A 21,582-nucleotide genomic window follows, 5' to 3' on the forward strand; every position below is an offset into this window, starting at 1 on the left:
TTTCGATTCTCTTGACTTCTTTCGAACTCCAAACTTTCTTTTTTAAATTGCAATCTCTAAATCCAAAACGTAAATTAAAATTTAAGTTCACAATGTCTAAATTCTCATAGACGTGAATTTTGTATAATTTCAAAATATTGTGATATTTTTGGGTTGGATTTAAGATTTTTTGGTAGATATAATTGAAATTGAGATGAAATTTATTTGTTTTAACTTATAATTCAAAAATAAATAATTTATTTTTAAAAATCCAAGTTATTCAAAAATAGTAAATTTTTCATTATGTAAAGTATTAAATTAGTCCATTACATGTCTTATTTTGTGCATATATATTTATATAAATTATTTTTAAAAAAATTCATTGAACGAAGGTTGAACCGATCTGACCGGTTAAACCTCGACCCTTTCACTTCACCGGTTCAATTAACGGTCCGGTTTTTAAAACATTGTATTAAACTTAGCAAATGCTAAAGTATTTTTTCTTAGCTGCCTTCATCTGAGCAATGTATTGCTAGTAACTTAAATAAGTCTTAGAAATAGCAGTCAGTCCTAATTTACTGAAATGGAGAAATTCTAAAAGCATTGGATATATGTATTACCAGTTAAACTGTCAAGAGAAATTAAATAGCAAGGACATAAAATGTTTTTCCTAAGTTACAAGAGATTATCTTTCTAGTCTGGGGGCACTTAAAATCGAACAGCAAAGACAAAATCTATGACTAACTTCCAGAAAGTGGACTGCGACATATACAAGAAGCAAGAGTGTGTGTGTATATATATATATATATATAGAAGAAACAAAGACTTTGAGTCGAGGTTGGAGAAATTAGTTCCACAGGATGAAAGAATCTATTCAATAGTCTCCATCTAGCGATTGTGTTAGCATTGAGGCAGGTCTAATGGAGGTCTATCCACTGACTGCAGCAATCCAGGGCCATTATCAACCAAGAAAGCCATAGCCAAGCCCCAGGTGAGATGGGCATCTATGTGACAATGCATCAACCAAACTCCTGCAGAAAAAGCAAATTAATTAAATATATGGCCTGCTTATTTCACAAATGACGGACCCTCGAATCGAATGATACTGGATTCACCTGGATTGTCAGCCACAAAACGGATAGCTGCCCACCCACCAACCGGCACACCGATGGTATTCCTTTCTGGCGGATCAATTAGGTTGAAATTGGTAGAATCTCTACTTGGATTGAAGTTTCCAAAACCCTGTCCAACTACATAAAACTGGTGCCCGTGAAGATGGATCGGATGATCCTCAGTTGAGAATATTCCCGTATCTTGGAACACAATTTGGACCTTAGAACCATACTTCAGCTTGTACAGCTTAGTCCCTCTAACGGGCTGCCACAATGCACGAGGCACATTTCCGGTATAGTCAAACTGAATAGGAGGAACAGGAGGAAAGTCTGTGGTATAGACGCCTGGAATGCTTTGGTAGTAGGCTTGCAATAAAGATGCCCGTCTGGGCAGAACAAATGAGACATTATTCATGCTTGAAGCAAAACGAGTAGCATTAGGTCCCTGACAAGTAGGGCTAGGAAGGCAGTTGTAGAATCCTAATCCCACTGTAATGAACAGGTTCTCATCAATATCAGTGGGAATTTGGGCATTGGAGGAAGAAAGGCTCCTGAATTGGCTAGTGAAGGAAGCAACTGTTGCTGTGCCATTGTAAGGTGGTAAACGTGGCAAGACTGGTGTATATAAGGAGCCCTTTCTGGAATGACACGGAACAGAGTTGTACTCTAAGATTGCCGTGGCGGTTGTGTTGTCAAATGGTGCACCTTGGGCAGTAGCGTAGGCCCTCGTCGCCATGTAATAACGGGCCGGAGGCTGATCAGCAGTAAGGAGTACATTAGTTGTCTGACCTGGTCCAACCATGATCACTCTGGTGGTGAAAGGCTTGTTATAAGCAGCGTCAGCTCCAACAACAGTGAGCATGTGGTTAGCCACGGTAAAGAAAAGTTGCTGATTCAGTGCAGCATTGATGACTCTCAACAGAACTGTGTCGCCCGCCTCCACGTAAAATGTTGCCGTATCTGCATTGTGGTTTGGTGTTTTGCTAAGTTAATAAAATGAAAAACAATTGTTAAGTAGCAGTACTTCATATTCTAGGATCATTAACATGTGGGATTTCTTCTGGTGTGATGTGACAGATATTCGTTGCCACCAGAAGAGGCAAATTGAATATATGGTTGATAAATGATTTTAGTTAAATGGATAATGGATCAAATTGATCCAATATAATTAAAATCATTTAATAAATGGATGCCATTTAAATGGATAGTGTAAAACCGTGATCCATTCATTTATCCATTTACTCACCCAAGTGCTAAATTTAAGATTCAAATGGTTTTTTCCAAAAAAATATAGATCCCCAAAGTTCTATCCTTAAATCACTTAAAAAACCTTTTTGTACTAACAAATGCTCGCGCTATTACTCTATTTCAATTCTTCATCATTGCTTTAAGTATCATCTTGTCAAGTAACAAAGAATTAAGAGTTTAGCTACATTATTATAACTTTTGGATGAATTAAATACAGTTTTATGGTGGAAAGAAGTTTACTTTTCCAATTTTTTGCACTCCTGTTCAAGAGGGATGTCTTGAAAGAAAATGGAGTTCCAATAAGAATTCTTATGTTATTTGACAAGTAAAATACTTTCATCACATGAGCACATAGTACCTAGAAATGTATGAAACTCCTTATTATACCATGAATATACAAGCTACCTTATATCTACTTAATAAATTATGTGTCTTTTTTTTTTTAGGGTTGGGTTAGGTGATAAGGGAACATGGATTGTAAGTAGGAGATTTTGGATTAAAAAACGTCCATTTATTAAAAAAAAAAAAAGAAGAAGGTATCATTTATGTATCTTAGCCGGTGTTACAGGCCGCGGGACGCTCGTTAGAAATTTTTTTTTTTTATAAATAAATGAATAAAAGAATAAAAAATTACTTTGACAGTGTGTGATGCATTCTCGCTTTTTCTTTCCTTAAGAATGTGCAAGTTTGCAGTCATTGCTATATGAGAGTTTAATTTTTTAAAAAAAGTAGAGACTAAAATATAATTTTAAAAAGAATGGAAGAAATCTAGGAACTAGAAGAGAATAAAATGCAATTAATGCTATTGACAACTTGTCACATGAGCAAATTATGAAGGCGGTCTCACAAAATTCCATCCCGCTTTTTCTAATAAATATTTGCAATCACAATATTATTGTGTTTTCTCTTTTTTCAAGTTAAATAGATATATATATGAATGACATAGATAATCCATTTAAATCTATCATCATAATTGGATTTAGATGATTATCCATTTAAAATCATTGAATACATATGTATGGATCATCCAACCAAATCTATTTAAGGTTAGCACGTAAGGTTGGTTTATATGGATGATGGATTGGTGGATACGAGTCCATTTTGCCACTTCTAGTGGTCAGGATCGAATTGTTTGTAGATGCAAACACGTCTAAACAAGCAGTAATTGACAATCGTAAAAGGAGCACATTTGGAGCAGACCTAGGCTAGAGCATCTGTAGAAATCACCAGGTTGGCCATTGATGGTACATGCATCAGACACATTTGGAGCAGCACCGCTAAACAAAGCCTGTCGCATGATGCTAAGAATGTCGGTGTCCCACCATTCTCCTGTTGTTATTCAAAGATAAGCTGAAAACGTTCATTTTTATAAAGCTGATCAACATCATCATTTCATTAGATGCTGCTACACGAAGGTAGGTTTGGTAGTGATGAATGATGAATACGCACTCACCCAGGATTACAGGGAAGTCTTTATCGGGGTGGTTTTGAAAAGGGTAGGGGACACCCAATTTGGGATAGATGACGAGTGCCCCGTAGACAGTAGCCCTGATCCATCGGCTATGAGCATGCCACCAGAGGGTGCCGTCCTGATCCTGAATGGAGAAGCGGTAGGTGTAGGCAGCCCCCGGTTGAATTGGACATTGGGTCACATATTCCGGCCCATCTGCCCACTGCGTTCCTCTCTGTCGGATTCCATGCCTGGACCATAAACAATACATCATGTCAACTTCATCAGTCTCGGTCACCCATCACTACGACATTTTGAGAGTTTGAGCGATGATTGCAGTCTCCCGCCTAGTTTATTGGCCCAATCTACCTTGGTGTTTGGGTAAACAAATATTGGGCCATCAGTTGCTCAGCTCAAGTTATTTAGGCTGCAGATCTACAATCGAAGGGCTAACAGCGACTCCACCTTCGATCACCAGCCCAACTCAGTCGGTTAGCTAATTTTTGGATGCCACATTTGGGACAAATAAAGTTGGAAAGTCAAATGCAAAAAATTCAGCTGTAGCATAGCAGTTACCAACAGTGGGTGCAAAAGACAGCATTTTAAAGTATTCGTCAGAGTCAACAAATGTCAAACTCAGTGCTGCAAACTATTTTCCAGCTTTCTTTAATCCTGATGAGAAACTAAAATACATGCAGCTGTCGCGATCATCTCTATGCATGTTTCTTTAATTTATATTGTAGCAGGTAAGCTAATGGATCGCAAACACTACTCATTAATTAACGAGCAAATTATTGAGCAAGGAAGGAAGGAAGGAAGGAAGAGCGTCTTAGGTAGCTTTTGAGTTACCAATGGATTGTGACGTTGTAGAGAGCCCTGTTGATGACTTTGATAACCAGGGAATCTCCGTCTCTGACTTCAATGGTTGGCCCCGGGAATTGGCCGTTCACCGTTAGTATGCTGCGACTTGTACAAAGCCTCTTTATCGGTGTCGATTGAACCTGTCAATGAATTACGTGTTTCTTATCATCAAAGACAAGCATAGGATTGAGGATTCTAACGTATAAGTAGCAGTATCAGAGAATACGTTGGACATACCACGAACTCGAGATAATGAGTCTCCGAGTTTGCAAGCCATGCTGCAAAGATGAAGGTGACAGAGAGACTTAGTATGGCAGTTGTGGATCGTGGTATCATATCACTGGATGGACAATTCGTGCAAGTTTGTTACTTTCCGCACGAACGAGTTGTGGGTAAAGAGAGCTTCGATGATGCATTGCCGTTTTATTTGTATCTTATAGTAAAAGACAGAGCAGAAAGCTTGATTTGGTAAACAGGAAATGAAAGACGCCAAATAAGGGAAAAGGGAGAAAGATGTTATGGGAATATGGGACTTTCGATCGAGTAGGTTGTCTTGAGAGGGAAACCAAAATGGTAGAAAACGTATTCGTCTAACCGCAAAGCATTATTTGGTAAACCACTGGCACTGCTGCCAAGCTTTTAGAGAAACAGAGCTTTAACTTTTTGAGTCATGGTAACCCTCTCCTCTGTCGTGGTGATTTTAGTTTTAGTCAACTCAGGATGCCTGTCGACATGCATTTTTGGGAGATCTTGGTTTTTTTTTTTTTCTTTTTTAATGCTATTTTAGGTGTACACTTTCTAGCAAATCGATAGTCTTGCATTTTTCAATAAGTCGTACGGTGTTTTTGTAATAAGAAAAACAAATGAGAGGGTTAATTTCCCAAGCAATCTATATTCATATGAGAGAATTTCGTTCAAAATATTCAACTTCAATTAATGGAATGCAAAGTTCCACGAGAAGGGTACATGGACTGAGTGTTGACGCAGAACTCTTCCCTAGATCAAGGGTCCAAAGAAATGACTCAAACTAAGACTCGTAGACTTTTCTGCTTAGCTAAAACAATTCGGACTTGGTATTGCAATGATTGAGCGTAATGGACGAAGCCAAGGACAATGAATGCCGGACGACTAGACTTCTGATGAATTATTGCAAACAGGAAAAAAGATTCAATATTAGCATGTATCTGATCTATGCATAATCATCTCAGCATCGTGGCAGATCAGCTGGTGGTGGCTCTACGGTCTGTAATTCTCCTCTTCCATTCTCAACGATGAATGACATAGCCAGGCCCCAAGCCAGATGGGAATCAATGTGACAGTGGAATAGCCAAACCCCTGCTTTCAATCAGGTCAAGAAATTCAGATTAATGAGATTTTTTCAAGGTAGTTCTCATTCTGACGGAATGAAAAAATTTGATATTTCCAAACCTGGATTATCGGCCACGAAGCGGATGACTGCCCATCCACCAACGGGTACATCAATTGTATTGCGCGATGGCGGATCAACAAGGTTGAAATTTCCAGTATCTGTCTGAGGATTGAAGTTGCCAAAACCTTGTCCCACAACGAAGAAATGGTAGCCGTGAAGATGAATAGGGTGGTCCTCTGTTGAGAAGATTCCCGTGTCTTGCAACACGATCTGTACATTTGCACCAAATTTCAGCTTATATAGCTTAGTCCCAAAAACAGGCTGCCACTGGGATCGCGGTACAGTTCCTGTATAGTTGAATTGGACAGGCGGAACTGGTGGGAAATCTAAGGTGTAAATTCCGGGTATGTTTTGGTAATAGGCTTGCAGGAGGGAGGTTCTCCTGGGGAGCACAAAGGAGACATTGTTCATGCTAGCCGCAAAGCGTGTATTGTTAGGCCCTTGGCATGTAGGCCCAGGGTTGCAGTTGACAAAGCCTAATCCTACAGTAAAGAACAAGCTGTCATCAATCTGAGTGGGAACTTTATAATTGGAAGGAATGCTCCTCAACTGGCTGGTGAATGCGGTCGTGGTGGCTGTATCATTGAAGGCTGGAAGCTGAGGCAAAATAGGTCTCGAGAATGACCCGGTTCTGGAATTTCTGTATTCAAGGATGGCTGTAGTGGTGGTGTTATCAAACGGGGCACCTCTAGCGGTGGCGTAGGCGCGTGCAGCCATATAGTACCGCCCCGCTCGCTGATTAGCATTCAGGAGGACATCGGTGGTCTGTCCAGGTCCGAGCATGATGACTCTGGTTGAAAAGGGTTTGTGGTAGGAGGCATCAGCACCAACAACAGTGAGTTGATGGTTGGCGATGGTGAAGAAGAGTTGTTGATTGAGTGCAGCGTTGATGACTCTCAGGAGAACTGTATCCCCTGAGTTCGCATAGACCTTGAAAGTACCTGTTGTAATCCAAATCAGGAAGAAAATATTTGTTCAGTACTTTATTATTATTATTGACTCATCCAGAGAAGTGGCAACTGTAACCTCGGTTGGAGCATCTGTAGAGGTCACCAGGTTGACCATTGATTGTATAGGCATCAGAAACATTTGGGGCTGCCCCGGTAAAGAGAGCCTGTCTCATGACACTGATGATGTCCCTCTTCCACCATTCTCCTGCTCATTTTTTTTTTTTTACATAATTGTAAATTTTATTCAGATTTCAACTGCGAGTAAAATTAGGTCAGTGGAAGTGAGGCGTGGGCAAGTTTACCAAGAATAATGGGGACATCTAGCTTGGGTTTCGCAAAGGGATATGCGAATCCTTGCTTAGGGAAGATGACAAGTGCTCCGTAGACGGTAGCTCTGAGCCATCTGCTGTGAGCGTGCCACCATAGAGTACCCTCCTGATTTTCAATGGTGAAGCGGTAAGTGTAAGTTCCTCCAGGTTGGATCGGGCATTGAGTAACATATTCAGGACCATCTGCCCAGGGGGTTCTCATTTGACGAACTCCATGCCTGGAGGAGATAATGTGTACTCGGTTAACTTTTTTGTCATTATGGTTCGAAACTTCAAATATATATACTCTATAAACTTTGTCATTAGTTACCAGTGGAGGGTGACATTGTAACGAGCCCTGTTTAGGACCCTTATAACCAGTGTATCGCCATTTCGTACAGCTAGAGTTGGCCCTGGAAACTGCCCGTTAACTGTAATTATGCTGTGAGTACTGCACAGCCTGGTCACCGACTTAGCTTGTACCTGTTTCCAACCCAATGACATGCAGAAGATTACATAGTGTGTTGTGAAGACACCACCAAAGTCATCTTAAAAAAAAAAAAGGGAAATATAACAAAAATAGGAGGCAACAAGAAAGACGTACAACAAATTCATGGTAGTGAATGTCTCCGTTCGGATGAGAAGCTACGGTAGCAAGAATGGCTAAAAAGGCCAGGAGAAAACCACTCGACCATGGCTTAGTAGTACTGAGGGGGCTAAGAGCCTCCATTCCTAATAAGCTTTTGCTCGACGGAAATTTGTAGGATGTATAATTGCATACAGGTATTTATAATAGTGCATTGAGGAGGGAAAATCACAATTTTGTTTATAAAAAAAGGAAAAAAGGGCCTATGGCTATTGGGCAGATTAGTTAGCCGAGGACTGAAAATCTAATTTGGCAACGTGGTCCAGCAGCCGCATGAAGGATTTGGTGCACCCACTTGTTCTATCAATTGCTAAACTAAGCTCGCCCTCGCATTGGAATGAACCAGTAGATCAACTCCCCCTTCCACATATAATCAACAGATTCCTTCCTATTTCTGGTGGCCTGATGATTCCAGTGGAAGGCAAGGAACTTGAATATTATTATTATTTTTTAGCAATTCACCGAGAGATGCTTGAACACAAAAGTGCTGCATGAACCCTCAGCCCAAGCCTTCAAGAACTTAATAATTCCTTGCTGGTTAAATCAAGACTCAGAAGAACGTAACCAGTTTCCTTAGTCCTTTCAGATTATGAATTGCTGCTAGAATAATGGAATCTGGGAATTAACAAATGATGCTAGTAAGTATAATATATTATTGTTTTCTTGAGTAAATCAAGGACGCAATCGTACTTCCAAAACTAGGAGGAGTTTGTCTAAACAATTTTACTCCTACTGACACGTTATGCTAACAGTTTCAAAGCAACAATGGGAACGAACCCGTCTCTACTGTGAGCCAGTAGATTGTCATATCACTGAAGAGCAAAAGAAAAAAAAAAAAGAAAAGAGAAAAAAGGAAAAGGTCAAACAGGGTTGAATATCCGCCACGATTAGTTGGGGGAAGGACTTGTGAGCCACTGGTTTCGACTAATTTACTAGAGTTAGTTGATGACATAGCTTTCATTAAGGGACACATAATGCAGTTTGTCTGAGTTAAGAGTGGAGCAGTTCGTTAGCCAAACAATCAGTACCAAAGTGCAAAACCAATCCTGATCGAGCATCTAATGCAATGCATCAAATTTTGCAACTGATCTTGAGAGTTTTATGTCAAAAAGTCAACAGAGGAGGAAAAAGTGACAGAATGGACTTCTTGTTTATTTAATGCAGAGCACTTAAAAATTCAGGGAGTGCTGGAAACTTTGATCGGTGAGGTTGAATTTCCCAGGAGATTTGGTGAGTCAAGAAAATATTTTGTAAGCTGCAACTTTATTAGCTTTATTTGACCTCGGCTTCTCAGCAATAGTACTCGGACTTCTCATTTTCTGAGAGTTCCTCGTCTACATTTTTTAATCATGCAAGGAAACAAAGAGGATGCAAAAGAAAGAGATTAATAGACTGGGAAAAAGAAAGGAAATATCACAAGTTTGACTGCAAGAAATAAAAGGATCAGAACTGTTCCACACTTGCAACCCTTGGAGGGAATATTATTGTATGGATTAGCTTCAATCATGGCACAAATTAGTGGTACCCTGAGGGTCATGCAAGAACTTTGATGCAAGATTCTTTAATTTCTCCAGAGTGTTTCTTCCTTTTACTTCTCCCCTTCATATCTTCTTGTTGAAATGCTGTCCAACAAGCTCAACACCCATCGCACCCCAAAAAACAAAAACCCACAAATAGGATGGAGAGAGTTAGGCAACACTGCCAACAGAACGCTGGACAAGACCGCAATCCTCCATTTTTATTTTTTCAATCACATTTTAATCTTGCATACATCACACCATAAAAATGTACAAGCATAAACATTTTTACTAAAAGTTGCAGCCAAAGCAAATCCAAGAAGTTTTGATGAGTAGGAGCATCAGATTTCGGACTCTCTGCAGAAAACGGCACTTTGATTTGAGATACCATCGCTGCATTAGATTTCAGACTCGGGAGCTAGACAATAATGCTCCATTCTTAGCCTTTTGCGTGGAGGTCAAAGGTATTAACTTAGAAAAAGATCACCATCAAAATTTACATTCCAAAGCTCATCTTAAAGAATTACCGTTACAAGCGTGTAAAATCTCAACTCAGAAAACTTTTATTCTTGTACATCAATGAGAATAATCTAGTGGTCAAAAAATCAGTAACAATTACAAAATTTCCAGCTCGGCAATATCGAAGGCCGCTGCAGCCCAGGCTGTGCTACAAATGCGTCCTCAATGCTTGCAGCGATTTAATTTTTGATTCACAAATCCTAAGAAACTGAGACAGTACACTGCTCTGCCCAGCCCCAACTTTCCTTGCAACTTCAACAGCATCCCACGACTGCAAAGCTTGGGAGATCCGATCACCCAGCGCCGTATTATCCACAGATGAAATCAGATTTTCAAACATATGGAGAATTCTCCCAGGCCCTTGACCTTCCCCATTTACTTGGAGCAGGGAAAATATGGTTTCAAACTTTACATCGTCTAACTTGTTTATTTGTGCACTCAACCATTCTGTGACCTCCTTTATTGCATCACATAAACTCTGGATAGAGTCTTGTATTTCATGAGAGTGGTGAGAGTTTGCCTGCTCTGTAACCCCACCTTTCTTCTTCTTTTTCCCAGAAGGAAGAGAAGACCGGACAGAGGACTGGATTATCAGACTATGCCAAGATAAGGGTTCAGTTACCAACTGCACCAACATAGGAAGATCACCACCAGGAGAAGACAATAGGGGTCCTGTGGATCTCATCTTCTCAATAATATACTTCTTCAGCAAAGAATTCACTAGATGCCAAGTACTAGGCCTTGGCTTGTCATTATTTGAAAACCCTATCTCTCGAGAGTTCAGATTCCAAGCATTTAGGAACACAACAAAATTAATCCAGCCAATCAGGTCTGAGCTCAATGCCTGCATTTTAAAACATATATCAAGAAGTAAATCTAGCTATAGCCAACTCAAACCAAGATGCACTGACAGTTCAGAGAATTTACCATCATTTACCCACAATAGCCAATCACGTTTATTGCCTCTTGAATCCAGCACTAAATACATTTATATCCAGATAGCAATTGTGTAGGTTCGCACAACTGTAGCCAGAATTAGTCAGTCACCTATAGATGCATTTATGTTATTTGTTGGATGTTGTCATCCATGCTTAAATCTTATTGCAGTTCTTTTGTTACTAAACGTGTTTATACTATTAGATCCTTCTTTCTCCAAGGAGATCTGAACGGACAAAATTAATAACTAAATAAAGCAGTCAGTCAACAGTGAAATTGTTCCTAGTCATATACTACTTTTGAACAGCAAACTTCATATAATGTCCAGTATTTTCTCAATTATACTTTAGAAAGTTCAAAGAAGATTTTTGATGTAGCATGTATGGGTAGAAACCTGGACAACTAAGTTTTCCCGTAGATTATCAGACAATTCAGTAAAATACGGCATTAAAATATGTCGAAGAAATTTCTAGCACCCAAAACCTCATGCAGAAACACATTTGCAACAGAAACTATGGACGAAGAAAAATTATGTGAATATTAGCTTATAAAGCAACCAATTATGACGTCAAATTATATGAGCACATACCTCTGAAGGCTTTTGCCCACTTGAAACCCCCAAAACCAGTTCTATTGCATCCTGAAAGGGAAAGCCTAAGATCCTGGCATAGCGCTCGAGCAGAACTTTAAGCTCCAATGACAATTTAGGATCAAATGCTGAACCATTGGCTTCAGTATGTTCCTTCAATGACGAAGAAGCACAATGGATGGACAGATAGATCATCCGTGGAAGTAGAGATCTCTTCTCAATGTTTTTAAGTACATTTTCTTCTGTTTGTTTGATCTGAATATGCAACCAAAGATATTATACTGGGTGATTAATTTTTCTGTAGAAGTGACCACAAATAAAAATTTGATCCTTGAATACAATGGCTAATTTCAAAGAAAGTTCAGTTCACTACACCGTTGAAGATATACATTTATGAAAATATCATTTTTCCTTGGACAAGTTTATGATACCATATCGTGCCCAAATATGGCAAAATGTACAGTGTTATGCTTCCATTATATGTCCAAACTTCACAGTGAAGATATCAAGATAGTTCTAGAGATTTCATACCAGGTTCTCCCTAGGGTAGTAGGATACTCCTTCAAATGGTCCTGTTAGTAAATGAGACCAAGTTAAATAATCAAACTAGAAAGAGCAACCTACTATTCAACTCTTACGTGCTTGACAAACAATCTAGGAAGATCCAAAACAATGCAAAGAGAACCTTTATCATTTCTTAGTTCTGTTTTCAATTAAGAAAACTCTTTTAGACTGACCTAAAAGATAATTCTTATCAAATGTTGGTGTCCACCAAGGTCGTAGCTGCAAGTCTTCATTGAAGGTCAACAATTTATTCCCGATCTCATTAGATAGCTCTACGAAATGGTTTCCATTTTTCAAGCTTTCCAAAATACACTAGAAAAAACAAAGATTTAGTTCAAGCTACATAAAATTTTTTTTAAAAAAAAGGCATCTCAAGCTACATAAAATATAAAAAAATAAATAATAAAAAGAACCCAAGTACCTCCTCTTCTTGGATGCTATTTGCATTCTGCTTTAGCTGTAAGATAGGTGCTTCAATCTTTGCAACCAAATACTGGCTTGATCGCTGCAGGCGTTCCTTAAATTGTACAAATTCAATGACCTGGAGATAAACTAAAGAGGGTGAAGATTCCTGTTATACTATTGATGCAAATAGAAGATTGAGTGGAAAAAGAAAAAAAGATAGGCTAGAAACAAACTTAGAAATAAGTAAAAGGAAAGACCACAATCCAAAATGTATTTTTAGTTATTATTAATACTTCACCAGACAGAAGATATTTAATTCCCTCTACCTAAGAAGGAAGTACAATGAGAGCCATGCCTTGCAGAGATATTGAAAATATCCCAAAAAAGTCCTTTTAAATCACTGAAATACAGAATCAACCTCAACCAAATGAGTTTCACTACAACATTTTTCCCCCTGTTTAGACTGAATTTTTGAATTTAAACTTACATCCACATCTTATCCTGCTTCATTGCATCTTTACCAGTTAAGCATCAATACCCCAGAGACCAGAGTTGAATGTTCATCAGACTTTTTTTTATCAGTTACAGGCAATATGGGAAAAGCAAATTTAATACTCTTTGCAGCCCACTTAGCTTGAGCACATAAAAACTATTTACTTTCAAGAAATCAGTCACTACAAAAAAGACTTGCAGAGAAATTTTTTAAAAGTGCTGGTCTCCAGGTAATTGAAAAAAAATCATAAGGTCAGTGCCCATTGACTTAAACACAAGAAAGTAAGAACATCCGCTGTTCTATCACCATATCTAACACACAGTATTTGGTATGAGAACAATACACGAGTTGGAAAAGGTTTTCAACATCATCATCAAGTCTCAGTCAACATATCTAATCAGACAAAATGTGTCAAGTACCTTTGAATAATTCCTGTGGCGATAAGCAAGAAATGTAAGATCTGCAGATTCCCTAAAGTGATCGTCCATGAATTTTAGATAATCCCTCAAAAGATCATTCAAATCTGACCAAAGCGGAGATGCCAACATCTGCGGTAAGATGTGATGTGATACAGTTTCCAGCAAAATATTTTTCACATCCAAAGATTTGTACCTATACAGGAAAGAAGGATTGTGACAATGCCCAGACAACAGAAAAATATGCCACATGGTCTTCAGAAAATGAAAACTGTTAATAAATCAGCAATCCATGCTAAAATCAGTTAGTGAATATTAAAATACATACTACAACTTCTTAAGCTTAAGAATATTAAGCTGTAATTAACACTTACCAGTCATAGGCAACAGGAAGACAATTCCAGTAAGAATACAGGTGAAGCAACAAAATCTTATACTGCCATGTGTATCTGCCAGACATAAAATACAGACACGTGTTACTACAGAAGATTAAGAACTTCCACATAGTCAATTAAAATGTTTCCAGAATAAAATGAAGAAATAAAAAACAAAAAAGGAAAGGAAAATTGGAGCATTCATAATGAACGCACCATGGAAAATAATAATTATACCATATTAGAAACTGCTTATACTACAGAAAATCTCAAACACCATATGCAACTTATCCAGCTACTAGACACATTAAGAAGTTGAAAAAACAACCAATCAAATGTTAACCTCTGTTAAGTTTCAAAGTTTCCAGCCATTTGTGAACAGCTCAAGTGCAAGTTGTCATCTCTTGCCCCTTATCATTTATTAAGTCAGCAAACATAACATGATCTCAAAAGCTTGCTCATTTGTAGCAGAACTTCTAAATGACGAACTGATCCATTGACAGGCCACACTTAATGTCTTCTTACAAATACAGTAATATTAGTCAAAATAATTAACAGGTCACAAAGTTTATTAGATGAGTAGAAGCGCAAGCTAAATCAACAATAGACCACAATGTATAGACCTGTTCATCCATTCAAAGAGCCAAAAAAATTGACTTTGTAGTTCGTAGGTTATAAAGTGACTCAAGCTTGGTTATGCTACCAAAAAAAAGCTGAGCTCAAGCTTAAACAATAACAAAATGAACAAACACAAACATCCGGTCAATCTAGTTTAGAGTCAAACTACATAAACGCATGTTCGACAACTTACATCAAGGTAAAAGATAACAGATGAGCTTGTGACTGCAAATACTAGTCATTATTAATATCAACTAATTGAGACCCCATTAACAGAGAATTTAGCATCTAGCAAAAAATTAGTGCCAAACCAAATGCATGGCTCGTGATAAGTACAGTGCAATGTTATTCCTTTTTATAAGTAGCCATTTAATACCTGAAAAAGAAAGACAATATAAGCAGTAAGAGTTGGCTTCCTAACCTCCGAATAGTTAATCCAAACTCCAGAATCATAATGGACTCCAGCAAATAACCAACATTCCTTGTCCGCCAGAAAAGCTATAGACAGAAAAAATGTAAACAATCATCTTTTGTTACCGAACAGAAAAAACACAATTTAAAATTGTAAACAAAAAGAAATCAAAGCACCTACAACAGTACAGTGATTAAACACCAAAACATAAGACCTCCTGAAAGGAGGTAAAAAACAAAAAACATGGGAAGCATCATACCTGAACCAACACGTTGCAAGCCATAGATAGAAGCTCTTCCCCATGCATATTTTCCTGCAAGTCCAAATCTTTTGATACGGGAAGATTTTTACAATACATATCTGCCATTCGCACTGCTAAACCTTCAAGTTCTGGAAAAATTAGATCAATGTAAATATCCAATTCAAAGGCATTACAACAGCTGAGTGCAACTTATCAAACTAGAGAAGTGAAGGCAGAAACTGTTTTATGCATATGTAAATAGCTGGTTTATCGAATAATTAAAATAAGTAGAAACAGAGAAAAGGTATAACTTTGTCCCAGTGATTTGAAAAATGCACTGAGAAACAGCATGACAACAAACCCACTACCCTAAACACACTTGTCCATTGTCAAGCAACCCACTGGCAGCAACAAAGCAGTCAACAGAGATGCTTGAGACAACCCTTCTCTCTTTTGGGTTAATATCATCAGACTCAAAAAACAAACTTCTCCAGCAATAGCAATTCCACATTGGATTTTTTCCATGTAATACATTAAGACATAAGTAAATCTTAAGCAACAGAAGGTTACATATTAATAAATAAACACACTACATAAATCCTCAATTATTTTGTCAAAGAGTAAGGCATAGAGTAAGGCATACAGTCTTAAGGGGTCACTATTTGTATACGTAGCATAAACAAGCTGCAGACTGCATATCTGCAACAATAGTAGTAACACAATATTTAATCCTATAATGAATGTTTTACATTCGTTCTTCATCAATCCCAAAAATAGTAACTTTCCCTATATGGTTGTCTCATTTGAAAGGTCAAATGGATGTTCCAAGTATAAGTATCATCACTCTTCAGATCCCTCACACAGTCACACAAGGGAAGAAAAGTATGGTGCCCAAGGAACATAGCTTTTTTGTCATTATATTCCAAGTAACATATGCCTTTATCCCACACATCCATCGCTCTTGAAATGATCTAAATTTCAATTCTCACCTAAAAATTTATGACAGATGAAGCTAAAGGCATCAAGCTTGGGTTTATTGCATATTTTAAGCTGAAATAAAATCCTATCCATGATTAACACCCTTCCCCAGCAGGTCATCTTCAAATACCATAAAAGGGAACATGTCAATTCAAATCTTATAACAACCATCCTAGCAATTTATTAGTTGGAAATAAGTTAGTCGTTAGCATATAAGCATAAGCATCAAGATTTCTGTCGATCTTCATTTTCCTCATTTTTTTGTTCAAGGGGAGAGGTTGATTACCATGATCTACTAAATGCTGTAGAGATTTAAGCATGCTACAACCAGATAGTATAAACTAGTATCTACCATAACCAAGATTCATATATAAGAGCCATACCACAAACAGGAAGGGAAAACATGTTGCCGATTAAATTTTCAACTTTGAAGATGGTAATGGCTTGACCAAGAGCCTTTGTTTGTGAACTGCTGGTCAATTCACATCCTTTCAACTTCTCCAAAACCTCACTCTTGTTAGGATCATCCAAGAATAACAGAAAAGCTTCAACATCGGATGTAAAACAAGCCAAATGACCAAACCTGTTTCACAAAATGAAAGTGACAGAAATTTCTATCAAGTGCAAGAAGCAGATATAAACAGCACAATCACAAAATTTCTGCAATGAGATCCAACTGCCTAGCATGGATGACTCAATCAAGGGACCAACTGTAGCATGAAAAAACATGTTAGAGAAACACTTTTCACTAAATGCTGAATTTAAGTATATAAGTAACTGCTATTCTTGGCACACATGTAAGAAGCACATTGTTCTCCCCTTTTCTCAGTCTATTCAATAGCACAGAGCAAATGATGACGACAGTCAGAAAGGATAAGGTCAACGTTAGAGATATCATCTAAAATTAACAAGCTAATACCGAGATGGCAACAAACCTAGAAAAATATTGCATTAGTTCTTCAACTAACTTGCCAGGATCTCCCTTTCCATATATAAGTTTCCTCTTTTGAATTTCAAGATTTGCCAAGTGTGGAGACCTTATCGAAGCATTATCGCATTCAGCCATTAACTTCTCTACAAAAACTGATGCCCTGGATATGCGAGTATCAAACTGCCAATGCAACAACGTATGAGTCAAGTGATCCACAAGGTAATCTATGAACAAAGCACAAATAGTGCAGCACTTTTTAAACTAATGACAATAAGAATCGACTGTATGTAAGAGCCATATGCACACACCACTTCATCAGGCAAATCCAAGTTCTTGCAGCCCACATGCTTTGGAGGATATATTGAATTACCGCCATTACCCAAGAAGAAGCTACTTCCATCATCTAACAGACAGCCAAGATAATGCAAGAAATATTCCCAATCATCAGGGCTGTCCAAAAACAAGAACAAAATAAAATAAATTGTAGAGGATACAGAGGGCAAATAGCAAATACCAGCAGGAAAAAAGACAGAAAACTATTTAGGACACAACAAAGGAAGAAACTGCAGAGACACGTGCGAATTACTCAAATCAAGCGATATAATAACCTGTTCTAAAAACTGCAGAGATAGAGTAACTTGCTCTGTGTGTGTGTGTGTGTGAGAGAGAGAGAGAGAGGAAGAGATATTAATGTTGTCTTTGGAAAGACAATTAACACCAACGAAAAAGGATATGCAGGCCACCTTATACACGTGCAATTTTTCTAAAATGAGTTAACTATTTTCACATGAAAACCAATGTGGTATTATTTTTTAAATGTTCTATAGATTTTTTTTTTGGGTTACTGATAAGCTGTTTTCATGTGATACTTATGATATTCAAAGATGCACGCAGTTCCTTATAAGTGAATAATGGAAAATTAGATGAAAAATTACAAACAAAATAAGCCAACCTCTAGTCAATTCAAACAAAAGAAAATGAATTCATTCAATTCAAAACTTCAAAACATACCATAGCTCTAGAACTTTTTGGAGAATATCAGCTGCTGCAGAATAATCACCTGCCCTAGCAAGAAGCCTCCCCTGTCAACTTGAAGTTACAGAGTACAACTTTACGAACAACGGTGTATGCAAATCAGCATATAAAAAAAATATACAAAGAGCTGAAGTATCGAGTTTAAGGCTCGGCAAGAACACTGTCATAGAGAAGAGCGTTAATCTTGATCTTGCAAAGCCTGAAGAGACTAGTGTCTCTTCACTAAATTTCATAGTCAAGACATAATACAGGAAGGTACAAATAATTTGTTACAAGAATATTTAAAAAGAAAAGGCATGAAGGTATGCATCATATTCAGGGAGGGAGAGAGCATGCAGCAACTTAATTTGAGAAGGCCAGAAAACAGATTCTCAACGACCTATAGGCATGCTTATACAATTTTTCTACTTTATATTCCCCTTTAACATAAGCAAAGACAATATACAGTTGAAAAGAAGGAAAGTCAATTGCCCCTAATTATTAAAGACAATATACACTTGATATTTTATCCCAATTATTAAAGACAATGGCAAAAGACATGAGTAAAGTTCAGGCTATACCTGTAAGCGTAGTCTATCAACTTCAATCATTATAAGAGACCCTAACTTTCCAGCGAGAATTTCTAATGCATCCCCAAACTTAGATTGTCGTTCCAATAAAGAGATGTACACACTGAGGGCTGAAACAATTAAAAGGTTCTTCAGCAGAAAAGGAGAAAAAAAAAAGGAAGAAACTCTGGTTCAAAAGGAACAGAAGTCACCTTCAGGCTCATGCAAACTGTGTGATGCAATGTGCTTCTTGAGCAAACCTTCAGCTAAAAGTAGCAGCTTTTCTCCCCCATTGCCACAAAAAACCTTTTGAAATCAAAAGCAGAGAGATAACGAGCCAATTTTATTATTTACACTGTTCAGAGTATTCTCTGTGAAAAATTGTCAGCTTCTATGTGAATCTACAGTACTTATTTAGTAGGTTCTGCTCAGCAATTCCATTTAGGACAATATTTAGGTGACAGACATTGTAAGTCTCAAACTTACAGACATCAATACAACCGGTTGCTACTGAAACTTTTCTATTGGAAAGTAATCCTCAAAATATCAAAATTTATGCAACAGCTCATTACTGTCCAACCAAAAAAAATTACACTCCTGCGTCCAACCAGAAAAACTCTACACTCCGGTCGCCTCTGACAAAATCATGAAAAAGTCCCCTTTTTTAAAATTCCTCCCCTGCAACACAGATTCTACCTTTAGCTTAAAATTCATCGGAAACTCAAGTCGTCGATGGCAAACCACCACATAAGTGGCTGCATAATCACACCCAACAATTAAATCAGCACCAATATGTTATAGATCTTTTTCTCACCTCAAGCTATCTTTACCAGATCTTTTTCACACCTGTTTGCACTTTCAATTACTCCAACGAAAGATGAAAAACAGGTTAGACATCTTCCAATTTAGCTATGTTACATTTTCAAGCCTAGTAATCTAATCAATAGACCAAGTTTTATATAATAAGCACCTGAAAGTTCCATCTTAGGAGAACAAAGTTCCAGTGGAAAATTTTATGTGGAGAAGGAAGATTTGGGTACATGAAAATTAATACAAGAGGGAAATTTATTATGATACTACCGAGTTTGGCATAAAAACTAGATGGGCAGCATTTGCAGGAGATGAAGGGAAAGAGGTGCGGAGTGATTTGGCCATGGCGGAGAAGAGAAGGAATATTGGAGTAATGGGTGAGGGCTTGGGGGTGGAGGAGGTGGAGAGTGGTGGTGCTAGTGGAAAAGGAAGGGAGAAGAAGTTTTGGGTTAAGCTAGGGAGATGACAGATGAGAATTAGAAAACACTAATAACTGGACAAGCCGGTAACTTATTTACTTTCGAAATTAGTTGATAATTGTAAGGATGAGATACGTCCGTAACTCTAGTCAGAGTTAGAGACCATAACTTAAGTGTTTTCCTTCCATTTATATATGATTCCTAGTGAACAAATACTCCCAAGAGATCTAAGCATAGGAAACTATTTATAGAAACAAGGAAGAGACCACGTCGGAACAAAACCAATAAACAAAAAGAATAGTAAACTGAAAGAACCTGCAACTGGATGCTGCAAACAGCCCAAAGCAAAAACCTTTCTTCACCAACAACCTTGTACATCTTAATAGCTATCTGTGAAGAACAAAAGCAGAAATGGCAAGATACAACCCGACAAACTTTTGAAGAATACCAATAAAGGCAAAGAAAACAGTAAATAAAGTACCAACCTGTTGCTGCTTGACAAACGAGTATTCACGTACATAGCAATTGAAAAGGCCCATCATGAGTTCCAAGCTGTTGGGAAATTTACCACATGCATATTCATAGCAACTAGTTGCCATATCCACTGTTACCCATCCAAAGAAGACAAAAATAAAAGATAAAACCTTCATCAGGTTGGCGCAATTAAATATCAAGTGCCAAACAAATGAGAGAATAAGCCTTTTGAGACTTACAATGATCAAGACGCTGGAAAACAATTTGCAAGGTGCTCAGCGTAAGATCGTCAATCAAAACAGAGTCATTGGTATATAGTTGGTCTTTGGCATTCAGACAAACTGAAAGTGCTTCCTCAGCTTTACCCATCCTTTCCAAAATCAGAGCCTTGAGTGCCTGCACCAAAATTACAAGTACACCACCCTCCAGTCACTCTAATTTCATACTTGAGGAAACCAAAACCTTCGCAAATCTCTATTCCAATGCTGCACAAACTAAAAAGCACTCCAAGAAACGTAGCTCAATCACACTTCTAAAACAGCAAGATTCAAATTTTGACTAGGGACAGCATAATTCAATCAAAAAATCAATTGGCAACGTTTTAAACATTTTTGTGGATATAAAATAGATAGTCAGATAAATTTGAACTGGGATGACTAACGATAAAGCAAAAAGAGACTTACAAGAGCGTAGGGAGAATTGGGGTATTTGGAGAGCAGAGCAGTGCAATGCTTGAGGGCATTCTTGAACTGGCGAGAGTCGATGGCATCCCATATGGGTCGAACTCGACGCTCCGGTATACCACCCGCCAACCCGAATTTCGAGGCCATTCAATAGTTATGCAACTTAAAACTTACCCAAAAAAAGAAAGAAAGAAAGAAAGAAATCTTATTAGTTTTCCGCCTCTAAACTTACAAGCACTACGTCGTGTTACTCTCAAAAAATGGTGATGTTACGAGGATTTGCGGTGGCTGTGACGGGGCTGCGGGGAAAACCTTTAGAGTTTTGTAGCATTGATGAAGAGAGCGGCAGAGGTGAGGGATGGTGGTTGGGATGTCAATGAAGTGGGTGAAGGCGGGGAGAGGACTGAGGTGAGAACTGAGAAGACGGGAGGAAGCGAAACGGTGGGATTGGAGTTTTTCAACAAAGGGTTTTTGTGTCCGGGCCGGAGGGCTCCGTCTCTCCGTGCCAATGTGGCTCAATTCTTTTGTCTTTAGGGGTGCACCTGAATTGTGAAGCCCTACCTACAGTCCTACGCTAGTGTACCTTGAAAATTGATTTAAAAAATAAAAATAAAGCCATTGCTAATAACGCTTAAAT

The 21,582-nt window shown here is 38.0% G+C and overlaps 3 protein-coding genes across 5 annotated transcripts; all 3 read right to left on the minus strand.

Moving 5' to 3' along the window:
- Positions 1 to 595: 595 nt before the first annotated feature.
- Positions 596 to 5,304, minus strand: LOC113689828 (laccase-3-like). Its single transcript, XM_027207624.2, has 6 exons — positions 4,888 to 5,304; positions 4,639 to 4,790; positions 3,793 to 4,040; positions 3,540 to 3,668; positions 1,095 to 2,051; positions 596 to 1,010 (listed from the first exon to the last, which is right to left on the minus strand). Exons 1-6 carry the CDS (start codon positions 4,984 to 4,986, stop codon positions 880 to 882), a joined length of 1,716 nt encoding a protein of 571 aa, XP_027063425.1. The 5' UTR covers positions 4,987 to 5,304; the 3' UTR covers positions 596 to 879.
- A 210-nt stretch (positions 5,305 to 5,514) lies between these two features.
- On the minus strand, positions 5,515 to 8,081 carry LOC113711765 (laccase-3-like). The gene is made up of 6 exons (XM_027234965.2): positions 7,942 to 8,081; positions 7,669 to 7,820; positions 7,332 to 7,576; positions 7,106 to 7,234; positions 6,079 to 7,020; positions 5,515 to 5,985 (listed from the first exon to the last, which is right to left on the minus strand). Exons 1-6 carry the CDS (start codon positions 8,065 to 8,067, stop codon positions 5,855 to 5,857), a joined length of 1,725 nt encoding a protein of 574 aa, XP_027090766.1. The 5' UTR covers positions 8,068 to 8,081; the 3' UTR covers positions 5,515 to 5,854.
- A 1,886-nt stretch (positions 8,082 to 9,967) lies between these two features.
- On the minus strand, positions 9,968 to 21,461 carry LOC113711774 (N-terminal acetyltransferase B complex auxiliary subunit NAA25). Of its 3 annotated transcripts, none has more exons than XM_027234975.2 (19): positions 20,946 to 21,461; positions 20,502 to 20,658; positions 20,274 to 20,392; positions 20,104 to 20,178; positions 18,772 to 18,865; positions 18,572 to 18,690; positions 17,988 to 18,058; positions 17,285 to 17,426; positions 16,981 to 17,156; positions 16,429 to 16,628; positions 15,086 to 15,216; positions 14,836 to 14,912; positions 13,797 to 13,871; positions 13,426 to 13,618; positions 12,530 to 12,649; positions 12,282 to 12,420; positions 12,076 to 12,116; positions 11,545 to 11,799; positions 9,968 to 10,863 (listed from the first exon to the last, which is right to left on the minus strand). In XM_027234975.2, the coding sequence occupies exons 1-19, from the start codon at positions 21,090 to 21,092 to the stop codon at positions 10,168 to 10,170; spliced, it is 3,027 nt and encodes a 1,008-aa protein (XP_027090776.1). In that variant the 5' UTR covers positions 21,093 to 21,461; the 3' UTR covers positions 9,968 to 10,167. The 3 variants fall into 3 exon arrangements, with proteins under 3 accessions (XP_027090776.1, XP_071917304.1, XP_071917307.1); XM_072061203.1 differs by having other exon boundaries at positions 20,502 to 20,756; positions 20,946 to 21,084; XM_072061206.1 differs by lacking the exons at positions 12,076 to 12,116; positions 12,282 to 12,420.
- Positions 21,462 to 21,582: the final 121 nt, after the last annotated feature.

This window comes from Coffea arabica, chromosome 1e, assembly GCF_036785885.1.
Source record: "Coffea arabica cultivar ET-39 chromosome 1e, Coffea Arabica ET-39 HiFi, whole genome shotgun sequence".
In the NCBI taxonomy this organism is placed as follows: domain Eukaryota; kingdom Viridiplantae; phylum Streptophyta; class Magnoliopsida; order Gentianales; family Rubiaceae; genus Coffea; species Coffea arabica.